Source organism: Pinus tabuliformis, chromosome 2_2 (assembly GCF_031772625.1).
Source record: "Pinus tabuliformis cultivar Carrire ecotype Pingquan chromosome 2_2, CPIR1, whole genome shotgun sequence".
NCBI lineage: Eukaryota > Viridiplantae > Streptophyta > Pinopsida > Pinales > Pinaceae > Pinus > Pinus tabuliformis.
In genome coordinates, this window is record NC_142300.1 from 728,056,014 (window position 1) to 728,069,682 (window position 13,669).

At 36.5% G+C, this 13,669-nt stretch overlaps 1 protein-coding gene and 1 long non-coding RNA gene across 2 annotated transcripts in view; one reads left to right on the forward strand and one right to left on the reverse strand.

Annotated features, from left to right (window-relative positions):
• LOC149194726 (Transport protein particle (TRAPP) component) overlaps positions 1–5,503 on the forward strand; it is a 98,117-nt gene extending 92,614 nt beyond the window's left edge. The window contains exon 5 of the mRNA XM_089405153.1: positions 5,028–5,503. Within this exon, the coding sequence (XP_089261279.1) occupies positions 5,028–5,150 (123 nt within the window). The 3' untranslated portion in view covers positions 5,151–5,503. The remainder of the gene's footprint in view (positions 1–5,027) is intronic.
• LOC149194727 (uncharacterized) lies at positions 5,164–7,828 on the reverse strand. Its single transcript, XR_016254560.1, has 2 exons — positions 6,142–7,828; positions 5,164–5,455 (listed from the first exon to the last, which is right to left on the reverse strand). It is a non-coding gene; the product is annotated as an uncharacterized LOC149194727 (long non-coding RNA).
• Positions 7,829–13,669: the final 5,841 nt, after the last annotated feature.

Genomic DNA, 13,669 nt, shown 5'->3' on the forward strand with positions numbered 1-13,669 from the left:
AGATTTGACTGGGTTTGACTTGGACAAAAGAAGAACATCATCAAGAAGGTCAGACTTGGTCTTGGTTTAGAGCTCTTGGAATTTGTCAATTGAAGAATCTATAAGAAAAGAAATTTACGGGTTTTCCTCTTAGGTGGAGAGGTTTTGACCTTGTGTTGCAGCCTATATCCTGTGTTCTTGTGTACTACTGTTCTTCTTGTTTTGGTAGCTGTTTGATGATAAGACACATAATAATAAGAAAAGAAGCTAATAAGTAAGAAAAAGTAAAAATGTATTACAAGCAGTTACCAGGAAAAGAAAAATTATCCTAACTATTGCCCTATAGATTTCTCAACACTGCCTCTATTAGAAACTGAAGCTCACTAACTCGTCTTGCTCACTAACTTGTCTGTGTCCAAAAATAAACTCACACTTGGAGACAAACAAAACTGAGCCTCCAACTCCTATGCATGAGTTAACTGCTCCATGACTCGTCCTATTTCCTGGGAACTCGTGCATGCTAAAGGAAGACTGTTTGTGGTCTTTCTTGACTAAGGCACAAGTCAAGAAGACATTTTTTGCTACGCTTTTCAACGTTTTATCCTAGAATGTCCTCAACAGATGTTTCAAATCTTGCAAAAAGCTTTAAGGGGCGTGTATAGAGCATTGAAATCCTTGGATAGGGTGATCTTATCAAATTTTTTTCTGGCATCCATATTGAGCCAGCAGTTTATTATCTTATTTATTGTTTCCCAAGGTTGCGACCTAATATGAATTTCTTATCCTCTCAAAGCTGACAGCAATGCGTAGATAGATGATTTCTTACTGTCTCACTTTGAAAGTCCAAAATGATTTTTCTTTTGGTTTGCTTTCTTGTCCCTTCTGTTTGAAACCAGTTTCTCTGTGTTGAAATTTGGTACCGGAGGACAGGTGGTTCCCTAAGGCTTTGATCTTTGGCCTAGGGAAAAGTGTCCAAAAGAATAATTTTCTCCTTAAGTAACTTTATAATTTTTATAAAGTTAAATCTAATTTGAAAGTGACTTTAAGTGATAAAGTTACTAAGTCTAATTTTAAAGTGACTTTATAAAGTCAATGAAAAATTAGAAAGGAAAAGTGACTTTGGAAATAAATGACTAAGTGGGTCTTTATTAAAGTGGGGTGAATTAAAAAATAGAAAGTGAATTTAAATGAGCATTTAATCTCAGCCATTGATCTAAATCTATTTCAGCCATTGGATTTAGGGATCACCCAAAAGTCATTTAGGGTTGGGTTAAGGGAGGAAAGGAGGAAAAGATCATTCATTCTTTCATGAGCAGATTGGGAGAAGGAGAGCAAGAGAGCAAGGGAGATTTCTGGACAAGGAGGAGAAAGAGGCAGCAGTTTGGCACACACACCAAGGCACATTTCAGCAAATCTGAACAGCATAAAGAACAAGCAGAAAAAGGCAGATTTAGTGAGCAAAACAGTGAAAAAATTGATTTTCAGCACGAATATCGAGGAGGCATTTTCTCTGCACGAATTTCGAGGTCTGTCCGTACAAGTCCGTACGGCCGTCCGTACAGTCCGTACAGTCCGTACGTCCGTACATCCGTACGGTCCGTACAGCCATTTTCAGACTGTCTGTTAGCTGAAAAAACAGATAAGTTTGCTTGCTGGAAAATTTCTGTTTTTGCTGATTTTTTGCTGAAAAATATTTTCTCTGTAAAAGGCATTTTCCAGAAATAAAGAAGAGCTCTCAAACTGGTTTTCCCCAAGAGTTGTAGGGGTTTTTTCCAGGGTCAAGTTGACCAAAATCACTGAGTTTAAATGTGTTTTTATGGCTGTTTTAATTGCTGATTTTTATTTCTGCAATTCCAGCACTCTGAAAAATTTCCAGAATTTGTGTTTTCAGCAATATTTATTTTTTCAGTCTGTTAAATGTATGGCTATGGGAATGGGCATTTAACTATATGGAGAAATAAGGTGAAACTGAAAACCGGGTGGGAAACAGAAAATTTTACACTCTGAAATAAGTAACCTCCCATTAGATGATTATAATTCTAGTTTTTTGCAAAAGAAAAAGTGATTGATTAAAAAAGACATATCGGACTTGGAAGAAGTGATCTATGAGGAGGCTCAGTATATAGTATATACTGCCTAGGAATTAGAAAAAATAGCTGTTTGCCAACCAATTATAAATGGAATGAAACGAGGAAGCAGGCATAATAAAAAGATAACAGGGCACAAGTCTACAAGCTAAGAAACAGGACACGCAGGGGTAGGCTCATGTGTCATATGTCAAGGATTTACGCATATGACACAGATTTACACATGTTGAATGCGTGTCACTTGGGAGACCAATAAAATCAATAAGTTAACTTCAAAAAGTACATGTGTGCAGGCATGTTGTGACAGGTCAATAAACATGTTGCATTATGTGAAGGATGTGATTTTATTGTCTAGACATTCAAAAACTTGCATCTTTATCATTATGCCTATATTTTTTCTTGATAATTTTATTAAAAATGTCTCTCTCACGCACTCTCTCTCTCTCTCTCTCGCACATAAATGTGTTCCCTGTTTCACATTCGGGAATTTATGTGTCCTGTGTGAAATACCTGTGTCCTTGTTTCATGTGAAAGGTCTTAAAATAATACTAATGGATAAACGTTATGATGATAATAGTTTATGTTGTAGTAGTGGATGGTCTTATACTACTTCAACATATTGCAAGCCACATCAAAAAGAATTCAATGATTTAATTTTCACATGTTTCTATAGTTTCTCTGACATTTTTATTTGTTAGAAGTCGCTTCTAGAAACATGCCCTGTTGTGGGGGCTGCAACAAATAACAGGCACTTTCTTTGGCTTGGATGTCAGGTTTGAGGGGTTTAGGTGGGGCAGACTACAATGGAAATTTTACCTTGGTGAAAGGCTTAATAATCTATTGATCTCATTAGTGAACCAAGCCTTAATAATCCATTGATGTTATTGTGTGTTATTTGAATGATATATTGTATTATACAATAGAAATAAATAGATGTGTAAACAGACGAGGAAAATAGGATAAATTGAAATTGAAATTTTATTAAAGTCCTCCAAATACCCATGTCAAAGGAACAAGTCATTAGAAGCAGTAATATTAGCCAAACCAAAAAAGAGTGATGCAAAAGATGACACTAATTAGATGAAGTAAAATGAAATGATCAATTCCAGAGCAGAATGACACAATATGACACAAGCATATGCATGCAAGTAGGTTATCCGAGGAAGGAAATGTTGAAAATGTAACTAGTGTTGGTCTTCATAATGTACTATTGAAATATTTATTACTCATTATTATTATTATTATTTTCTAGTCAAAGCATGTTCTTCATGCTTCTAGGGTTTATTGAGTCAAAAAGGGAATTTGTCATGTGTCAAAGTCTCATTTGGATTATTTGTAAAAAAGAGAAAATATTTTTGAGTCAAAATAATCATTTTGTCACCACATGACCAAGTTGGCCCAGAAAAGCACCTATTCAACCTCCTGAATGTGTATATATAAAGAGAAGTTCAACCTCATTGGAGCACTCACTAACTCACTTGATTTATGTGCCAAGAAGAAGAAGATAACCAATGAAGTCAAATGAGAGAGAGCAAATTCAACGGAAGGAGAAAGTTATGTTTTTCTGCCCTAGTTTCTGTTCACACGTGCGAGTTTTTGAGGCAGCTTCTATGATATTGCAGGCCTGAAATATCAGGGGTCAAATTTTTCAGGGATGGACCAGATTTCAGAGAATTGATTAGTGTTGACTTTTGTTTACTTTGATTTGATGAAGATAACTTGAAGGAGGGCTGACTTGAGTCTTTGTGGCAGTCTTGGTTTTCGGTTTTGGATATCTCACTTTGATTTGATTCTATAAGAAGAAGATTTTTCTGGGTTCCCTCCCTTGTGGGGTTTTTGCCTTGGCTTGGAGCCTATATCTTTTTGTTTGTCTCTTGTGATCTTCATGTTTTGTACTTTTGGTAATTGCTTGATGAAGGAAGAGAAAATAAAAATTTAATAAAGAAGCCATCAAATTCACAAGTAATTATATCAGCCCTAATCTACAGCATTTTGATTTCTCAACAGGGAAACCCCATAAATTGAAGGATATCTTGTGAAAAACATAGCCTGGACAAAGATGCAGCTGCCACAATGGTGCATCCAGCAAGCAAGTGCTCGCTGGATAATGTCCTGTAGAGAGTGTCTTGGACTGATGGGCCCTGAGGGTTAAGCTTTTTCAATAATTTGTGGGCTAGTATTTTGTGCTACCTATTCTGTATCGAGCTCTTATTAGGAGAGATGGAAGAATAAAAACATTCAGAGAACTTCTATGCATGGTTTCATGGTCCCATATCCATGACAGATAATTTCCATTGCAAAGTCTTTCCATTATTGTTATTCTTATTCTGATATTTCTGGACTGCTCTGATATTCTCAATATTCTCTTATTGCTGCTTAACAGTCCAATACACCTGGTCATGCACAATCATGTGTGTTCATGCAGAGAGCAGAAAAGAGTGTCTGTAACATGCCACCTTTTGCCTTTGGATTCTGTAAAAGGCGCTTCTCTACAGAATGCTACAGTTTAGTTGGTGGAAATGCTGATTTGTTATCAAATGTTCCCCCTAATTTGAGGGGTTCTGGAACCTTACAAAATTTGAGTGACTTTTGAATGAGAACTTTTAATGCCTCCTTCCTTTGATACACATGACAATTTTACTTATAATATAGATCGGATTCAATCCACTACGAACCCTGCTAGAATTTGAGAAACAATCTATACGAAGACTGAATCTGTCATGAGTTTAATGTTTTTCTTGATGTTGTCAAGATTCCCCCCCCCCCCCCCCCCCCCCCTAACACCCTCTCCGCTTCCTGCCTGTTCAAAACTTGCACCTGGAACACACAATAGTACTTTAATTCTCGTGGAACAAGGAATTTTGAAAAGGGGTTCAGAAATGCTAAAATAGTCTCAGTATATTTATTAGCTGCACCAGCTGAAAATAATTAATATATTGGAATCATCTGTTCTCTTTGCAGGTCTCTATGAAAACTGAAGTTAGATGGGTTCGGGATATGCTTTGTGGGGATGATGCATATGAATTGAAGTTGAAACTTCTAGAGCAAGTTCCTGAAGAATACCCTTACAAGGATGACGAGTAATCTGTCAGGTGTCTGCTTCAAATTGGTTCAAAATTTACATGGTTCAAAATGCATTTCTTCCCGTGGTGGACGTGTAGATTTTGTTGTATCATTGTTATATTATTATTTGTGGATGATGATCATTTTCAGAAGCCATATAGTTAAGCATATTTTGTTTGTTCTAGAAAAATTGTTGGCATCACACACTATATTGGATTAGTTTTTTATGTGTTTTTCTTTTACAAGTAACCCTGGATAGAATCTGATTTGTTTGGAAACAACTACAGATTCCAACCCTGATGGGTGTGCATTTCCTTTTGAAGGGCCTCTACTTTATGTCTTGATATTAATCTATTTATGACATATTCTCTCCAGATCAGTCTGTGGATGCAATGAACCATATATTGGTATTGTGTAATATGAATTCGAGGAAAATATATATATTTTTTTGAGCTTCTGCTGAATAATTTTTTGGGAAAATAACTAAGCAATATCTTTCTCAAGCACAAAATATAGAGAAGAATGAATCCAAGAAATAGGTAAGACTTTTTTCAACATACTGTGAATAGTTTATGTAAAAGGGAAACTACAGTCTTTGATGGTTGTACACGAGAGTAAAACTTCATGATGATTGTAGAATATGGCAAACAATGTTTTTGGGACTTCAAATAGATAATTTTTGAGGAGCTTTTTTCTATTAACAAAGCGATATATGAAATTCTGGAAGGGAAACTACTACTGAATCTAAAGAAAATTGTGGACTAAAGAAGAAAATTTTATTTGAGGTTTATTTTCAGACAAAAAGGATGGCTATTTTATTTTTTCTTTTTGTTATAAATTGCTGTTGTGCAATATTTGAAGTTTCAAATTAGTACATGTACAAAAGGAGGCTTGCATTCACATCAAAGGAGAAAGAAGGTTCATGCAGGTCTGAAAAAAGCAAAAATCTGATTTCCACTTTGATTCATCTGATGAGTGATATTTAAGCACATAGGTCCCAGATTCCTAGGGCCTTTACTTGATGTCTTGATATTAATCTATTTATGACATTCTCCAGATCAGTCGGTGGATGTAATGAACCATATATTGGTATTTTGTAATATGAATTCGAGGAAAAGAAAACATATGTTTTGAGCTTCTGCTGAATGATTCTTTGGGAAAATAACCAAGCAATATCTTTCTCAAGCACAAAATATAGAGAAGAATGAATCCAAGAAATAGGTAAGACTTTTTTCAACATACTGTGAATGGTTTATGTAAAAGGGAAACTACAGTCTTTGATGGTTGAACACGAGAGTATGGCAAACAATGTTTTTGGGACTTCGAATAGATAATTTTTGAGGAGCTTTTTTCTATTAACAAAGCAACATGAAATTCTGGGAAGGAAACTACTACTGAATCTAAAGAAAATTTTGTGGACTAAAGAAGAATTTTTATTTGAGGTTTATTTTCAAACAAAAGGGATGGCTATTTTATTTTTTCTTTTTGTTATAAATTGCTGTTGTGCAATATTTGAAGTTTCAAATTAGTACATGTACAAAAGGAGGTTTGCATTCACATCAAAGGAGAAAGAAGGTTCATGCAGGTCCGGAAAAAGCAAAAATCTGTTTTCCACTTTGATTCATCTGATGAGTGATGAGTGATATTTAAACATATAGGTCCCAGATTCCTAGATCCTACCATCTAATGAATAACTAGATACTACCCTGGAGATCGGTGACGGCTACATCCACGAAATATTTGTACCAGGCAGATCCACCCAAAGGGATCACCTCCTGCCCGCGTAACCACAGATCCTGACCCCAAGGGATTCCACCAATTCTCCCCGAGGGACTCGACCAATTGAACTAACCATCCAGGCTTTGAATAACTGAATATTTAATATACCAATCACAAAATTAAACAAACTAGCAGGTCCGGGGCATTTCAAATTAAAACATGCAAGTTGTTCGTGATATCATCAAAGTTACTGGATTCGTGACGCTATGGCGATGAACAGATATCTGATGTGGATTTGATCTGAGGAATTGCCGCTCCATGCTGGATGTGATCTGTGTTTTGCTGGATCTGTTTGAAAATGGTCGAACGGCATTAATTGCGTTGGGAATTGTTCTCTGGAGAAGGAAATGGAACTTGATATCCGAGATCCATTTGCTGCTGCAGGAAATGAATCTACATAAAACAAAAATTGAAGCAAAAGCAATGAATGGAAGGTGGAGAGGGGGTTCCAAACAACCTCCCGAGAGCCAATCGTTGCTTAGGGAGGCTTCAACACCCCTATTTTTTATGCCGTACACATTACAACGGCAAGTGTAAGCCTAACACGGTCTCAAATTTCGCCTTCATGCTTGGACAATGGAATATGAAAGTACGTGCTCGCAAATCTGTGGGATTTAAGTCCTGGAGGAGACGTGGATACCCTTGGATTTTTGGTGGCCAACTGTTACTGGGCTCTTATTTTAGCGACCCTTTCCGGATGAGGATGAAACAAGGTCGATGCTCTCTCGAATCTTCCCTAAACATTTCCAGGCTGGTGTTCAAGTCCAGAAAGTTCTGGTTGGTCATGGTATTTTCCAGCAAACGTTTTTTAAATAATACTCTAATTATCCTCTGAACTGGTTGGTCAGAGTATTTTCTAACAAACGTTTATTAAATAATAGTCTAATCATCTTCTGAACTGTTCCAGGTTTTTGCTTGATTGCAATTCCACAATCGATCATTCACTACGTTTTCTTTACCCTATAGTAGTGCTTTATTTGTATGCAAGATACTGTGCTTTTTCAGTTTATTAGGATCACCTTTCAATGGGCTCTTCACATGTCTTGGTCTGCTAAAGGTTATTGAACCTCTTTAAATTTGAACCCAGGGCTTGTTATTTTTCTGATTTAGTTTCTCCATGGATGTATCAGGTGATAGGGGCTCTTTGCAGTTGTTCTAAATGTTTAAATACCTTGTGGAATTATTGGCGGAATCCAATCTTTATGGGCAAGGATGTAGAAGTTTGAATGCAACCTTCAATTGAATGTGATCTCCCTGAATACAATTTTAATGGGCATGGATGTAGAAGTTTGAAAACAATCTTAATGGGCAAGGATGTAGAAGTTTGAATGCAACTTCAATTGAATGTGATCTTTAAATTTGCGAGATCATTGGCAATTTTTTTTTGTTCATTTGCAGTTCAAATTCACTTTTTTTCAACCTTATTTTCCTCTGTTCTCGTAAACTTGCTAGTTCTTATTAACATATTTTCCTTTCAAATGTGGGAACTAAGCAAAGTATCTTGTTATTATTTTAAAGTGCTCTTATAGACAATGTATTAGTAAGAATTTTATTTTATTTATTTTTTTATGCTACTCTTAATAACTTTCCTGTCTGCTAAGAGTTCTTATTAACATATTTTCCTTTCAAATGTGGGAACGAAGCAAAGTATCTGTTATTATTTTAAAGTGCTCTGCTAGACAATCTATTAGTAAGAATTTTATTTTATTTATTTATTTATGCTACTCTTAATAACTTTCTTGTCTTCTAAGCTTTTCAAAGCTCTTTAAACTGTAAGAGCTTTTGTGTAGAATGTTTATTTACTAAAATATGCAATTGGACAATTGCGTGTTTTAATAGCTTCATTGGCCCATTGCTGGACTGAGTGCATGTATATTCAATACTTATTCCTCTCCTAATACACATATAGGTATTCATCTTATGGCCAAGACTTCTCATCCTGTACAAAGATAACACATTCCGTCACTTCCTTTTCCCAATTGGATGCAAAAACTTCACGATGTGTGTGATGTTCCTCTAATGTATCTGGTTAGTAATTGAATTAGTAACAGAAATTGATGGGTTGAGTACTAAGTGTCAGAGCAGGGGGTAATTCTTCAAAATGAATTGTGTTTTTGCTTTGAGATTGCTCATGGATATATACAAGTAGGGAGAGTCTCTTGGGCTTCACCTCTCCGGTCTCTTCATATTCTTATTCTCCATTATTTACTATTTACATTAGTTACATATATTCACCCAATCCCAATGATTATGTGTCAACATTCCCCCCCTTAATTTGAAGGAATGTTGGTGAGTCCAAGCATTGTTCTGAACTTTTCGAACTTGTCTCTTCCAAGTGCTTTGGTCAAGATGTCTGCAATTTGCTCATTAGTGGAACAATAACGCAGATGAATTGTCTTGACCTCAACATGATGTCAAATCAGATGGTATTTTGTATTGATGTGCTTCGTTCGATCACGAAACTTAGGGTTTTTGGCCAACTTTATTGTGGAGGTGTTGTCAATTGTGAGTGGAGTTGAATGCACTTGTTTCACCTGCAAATCTTTCAGAATTTTCTCGAGCCACACAATTTCCTTTGTTGCTTCAGCTGCTGTCACATATTCTGCCTCTGTTGCGGAACTTGCTGGAACTGATTGTTTGCGTGATCTCCAGGAGACATCCTCTGATTCAAGACACATAAGATAAATTGAAGTTAAGATAAATTGAAGTAGATACCCTAGTTTCTTTGTCTCCATCGAAGTCTGAATCAAAGTATCAGAGCAAGTTGATGTCGCCCACTTGTGTATACTTGAGCCCAAAGTCTTGAGTTCTCTTCAAGTACTTTAGAACTCTTTTTGCAATAGACCAATGTTCTTCACAAGGCTTTTGCATAAACGTGGAGAGGATTCCAACAACAAATGAAATGTTCGGTTTGGTAGTAGTCAGGTAGTTGATTTTTCTACAAGCTGTCTATACTTTGTTGCATCCTCAAATTCTTTTCCTTCAATGGATGTGAGCTTCAAGTTCTGTTACATTGGAGTAGTCAAAGGATTGCACTCAACCATGCCAAACTTTTTCAACAGATCTCTAATGTATTTCTTCTGAGAGAGGAATATAAACTTTGGATGTTGAGTTACTTCAATACCAAGATAGTAGTGAACATAGCCCAAGTCAGTCATTTCAAAACCTTTCCTCAATTCCTTCTTTATGGATGTAATATAGCTCTCGTTGTTTCCTGTCATCAAAATATCATTTACATACACCACAATATATACAATTGTTTTGCCAACTTTCTTGACAAACAAAGTTGCATCATCAAGATCATAATGTTTGAAGTTGAATTTCAGAAGATGCTCAGTAAACTTTTCATACTAGGCTCGCGATGCTTACTTGAGGCCATACAAGGATTTCACAAGCTTGCATACTTTGTGTTCTTGGTCCTTCACAACAAATCCTTCTTGTTCATACCAGGCTCGCGGTGCTTGCTTGAGGCCATACAAGGATTTCACAAGCTTGCATACTTTGTGTTCTTGGTCCTTCACAACAAATCCTTCTGGTTGGGACATAAAAACATTTTCTTTCAGATCTCTATTCAAGAAAGCAATATTTACAAACATTTGATGGATTTTCCAACCATTCTGAGCTGCCAAGGCAAAGAGTGTCTGGATGGTAGCCCATTTTGCCACAAGCCTGACATTGTGCTTGTCAAGTGAGCCATCGACTTTATACTTGTTTTTCTAGACCCACTTGCAGCGAATTGGTTTGGTTCCTAATCGAAGATCAACCAACTTCTCAGTGCCATTATTTATCAAGGCATCATATTTCTCTTGCATCACTTCTTGCTATTCATCATGAGAAGCGACTTCTTTAAGGGAAGTTGGTTCAACATCTGTAGACAAATTTAGTTCACAATCATAAGAAATATACATATCAACAAGTGAACCAAAATTGTCTACATCACCTCTATTTTCCCTGGTTGAATTTCTTGTTCCTGTTTTTCCAACCTCATCAGGACGAACACTTTCAAGTGTCTTTGTTAGCCATTTTGGGGGACCTTTCTGAGATGGTCCAAGCTACTCAGTTGATGGAGTTGGGGTTGAATCAAGATTGAATCTCCAAATTTTGTCAATCACATCACTCAAATTATCATTAGCGGCTAGAGCTTCATGTGGGGGAGAGAGTGATTCAGAAGAAGATTCTACAGATTGATCAAGTATAGGAATGCCGCCTTCAAGTTCTTGAAATGATTTTGCATGTCTGAATCTATCCAAGTGTTCAAACTGCTACTCAACAACATTGTCAACTTTGGAAGATTCAAGAAAGATTACATTTCTAGATACAAAAAACGTTTTATTAATTTCATCATAGAGACGATATGCTTTGGAGGTATTTGAATACCCTAAGAAGATACATTTACGACTCCTTGCACCAAATTTGTTTCTTTGATCCTTTGGTATCAAGGCATAACAAGTGGAACCAAAGACCTTGAGATGCTTTATCGAATGAATGTGGCCATACCACATTTCGTAAGGAGTATTGTTTTGGATAGCATTAGATGAACATCTATTCTTTACATACACAACACAGAGAACTGCATCAGCCCAAAACATCAATTTTACATCGGTGCGAATAGAGCTAATATGAGAATGTGCGTCATTTTAAATCCATGTATGAAAGTTCTTGAATGTTTGAAAACATCAGATTTGTTTTTCAATAAATAAACCCAACACATTCTGGTGTAGTCATCAATAAATGTCATCATATATTTACTTCCATTTGCAGAAGAAATAAGCATTGGACCACAAAATCTAAATGAATGAGTTCAAATTTTCTATGTGCTCTGAAATGTGAATCATGAAAACACTGTTTGCTATGCTTTCCTAGAATACAAACATCACATTGTTTAAGTTTCCTAGGAATTGTAGGCAAACCAATAAACCATTCTTCTTCAACAAGCGAAGGTTGCCATAGTCAAGTGTCCAAATATAGCATGCCATAAAAGACTTGATGGAAATGTACCTTCATCATAATGAAAATTGCATAAAAAGTTTTGTGCATGAATAGAGGTACCTTGCAACTTCAAAAGTCTTTCTTCTTTTATCCCCGTCATGACGAGTGATCTGATGCTTTTCTGACCTCAACCTTGACATCAAATATTAATGGAGTGTCTTTGTTAGCGGATGTGAAGCAAAGACAAGAAGTTTCTCCTCAGCTGTGGGAGATATAAAACATCATGCAAAAGAAAGTTTGGAAGACCAGACAATTTGAGCCAAGCCCTGATGGCTTGAGTTTTGACTGCTCCATCAACATTATCAGTAAATTCTTCAAAAAAATCTCTTCTAGAAGTCATGTGGCAAGTTGCCCCTAAATCAAGCAACCAATCATTTTTCCAAGAAGCAAGTGAAGCATTGAACAAGTCTGCCGTTACTCCAATATTACAATGTCCCACAACATAGTGAGCGGATTCAGGTGCTTTACCTTTCTCTTGGTCATTGGTTCTACCTTGGGTTTGATTTCTTTCTTTCCCAATTCTGTCCAAGGCAACTTACATGTAGACGTTGCCAATATATTGTAAGAAATTGCACTTTTGGTGGTAATATGTGTAGAAAAATGAACTTTGATATATTAAAATAGGGGTATTATTTGGGGGAAGTGGTCTATGGGGGAGGGAGTATATAGGGGAGGGTGTATATGGCGGAGGAGCGAAGATATATAACCGGAGGTGCGATGTTAACTATGTAGAGGTATTAAGTGCGATACCAACAGTTTGGGCACACATGGCAGACTAATACACGTATGGGAGAGCTGATTTAGGGGAGGGTGTATATAGCGTGGAGGTATGGTAGCTTATGGAGGTCGAGGCTTATGGAGGTTGGCAGTGTATGGAGGCTGAGTATGGCAGCGAAGGGTGCCGACTATTGAAGGGGAGAGGCTGAAGCGTATGGAGGTTGGTTGCGTTTCATAAGGGGAATTCTAAAGTCTAAAAGGGGCCTCCTAAGGAAATTATAAAATAATAGTGGAAATAATAAAATAAGATTAGATTACATCATCAAATTTTAGAGGGAAAAAGAAAAAACTATTTTTTCAAGTCATATTTTCAACATATCTCCCTATGGGTTTACTCAAATTTTGAGCAATAGCACTCGTTGGATGCAGAATTTGATTCTTCATCCAAGGAGTACCGATGTTGCATAATTTCGATGGAGCTTGTTACATGAAAAATGAGAAATACTTGAAAAACGTGATTGCAATTATGTTTTTTCATGTATTTCTGATTTTTCATGTAGCAAGGTCCATAGAAAGTATGCAACATGGGTACTCCTTGGTTGATGAATCAATTTTTTCATCCAACGAGTACTCCCGCTCGAAATTTGAGTAAAACCTTAGGGAGATAAGTTGAAAATATGAGTTGAAAAAGTAGTTTTATTATTTTTTTAAATTTTTTATTTTTACTCCAACAATGGTAAATCATCCCCCATGATTGACATCATCATCTTGAATCTTATTGGTTCTTATAAAGTTTAGTTTGGTTGTACATTTTTCTTAAGAGGCCCATTTTAGACCTCAAAATTCCCCTCATGGCAATGTAATATATACCATTGCGTACACGCCAATACAATCGCGATATACCACAAGAAGAGGTGTATATGTTATAACCGAGAGCGGAGGTAATGTGGTATGCGGTAGTTAACAGTGGAGACGAGTTGATGGTATGGGGGGGAGGAGGTGGTGTGATGTTGCAAGACGAAGGAGAGGAGGACCCCTCACACGTCTTGAGCTGA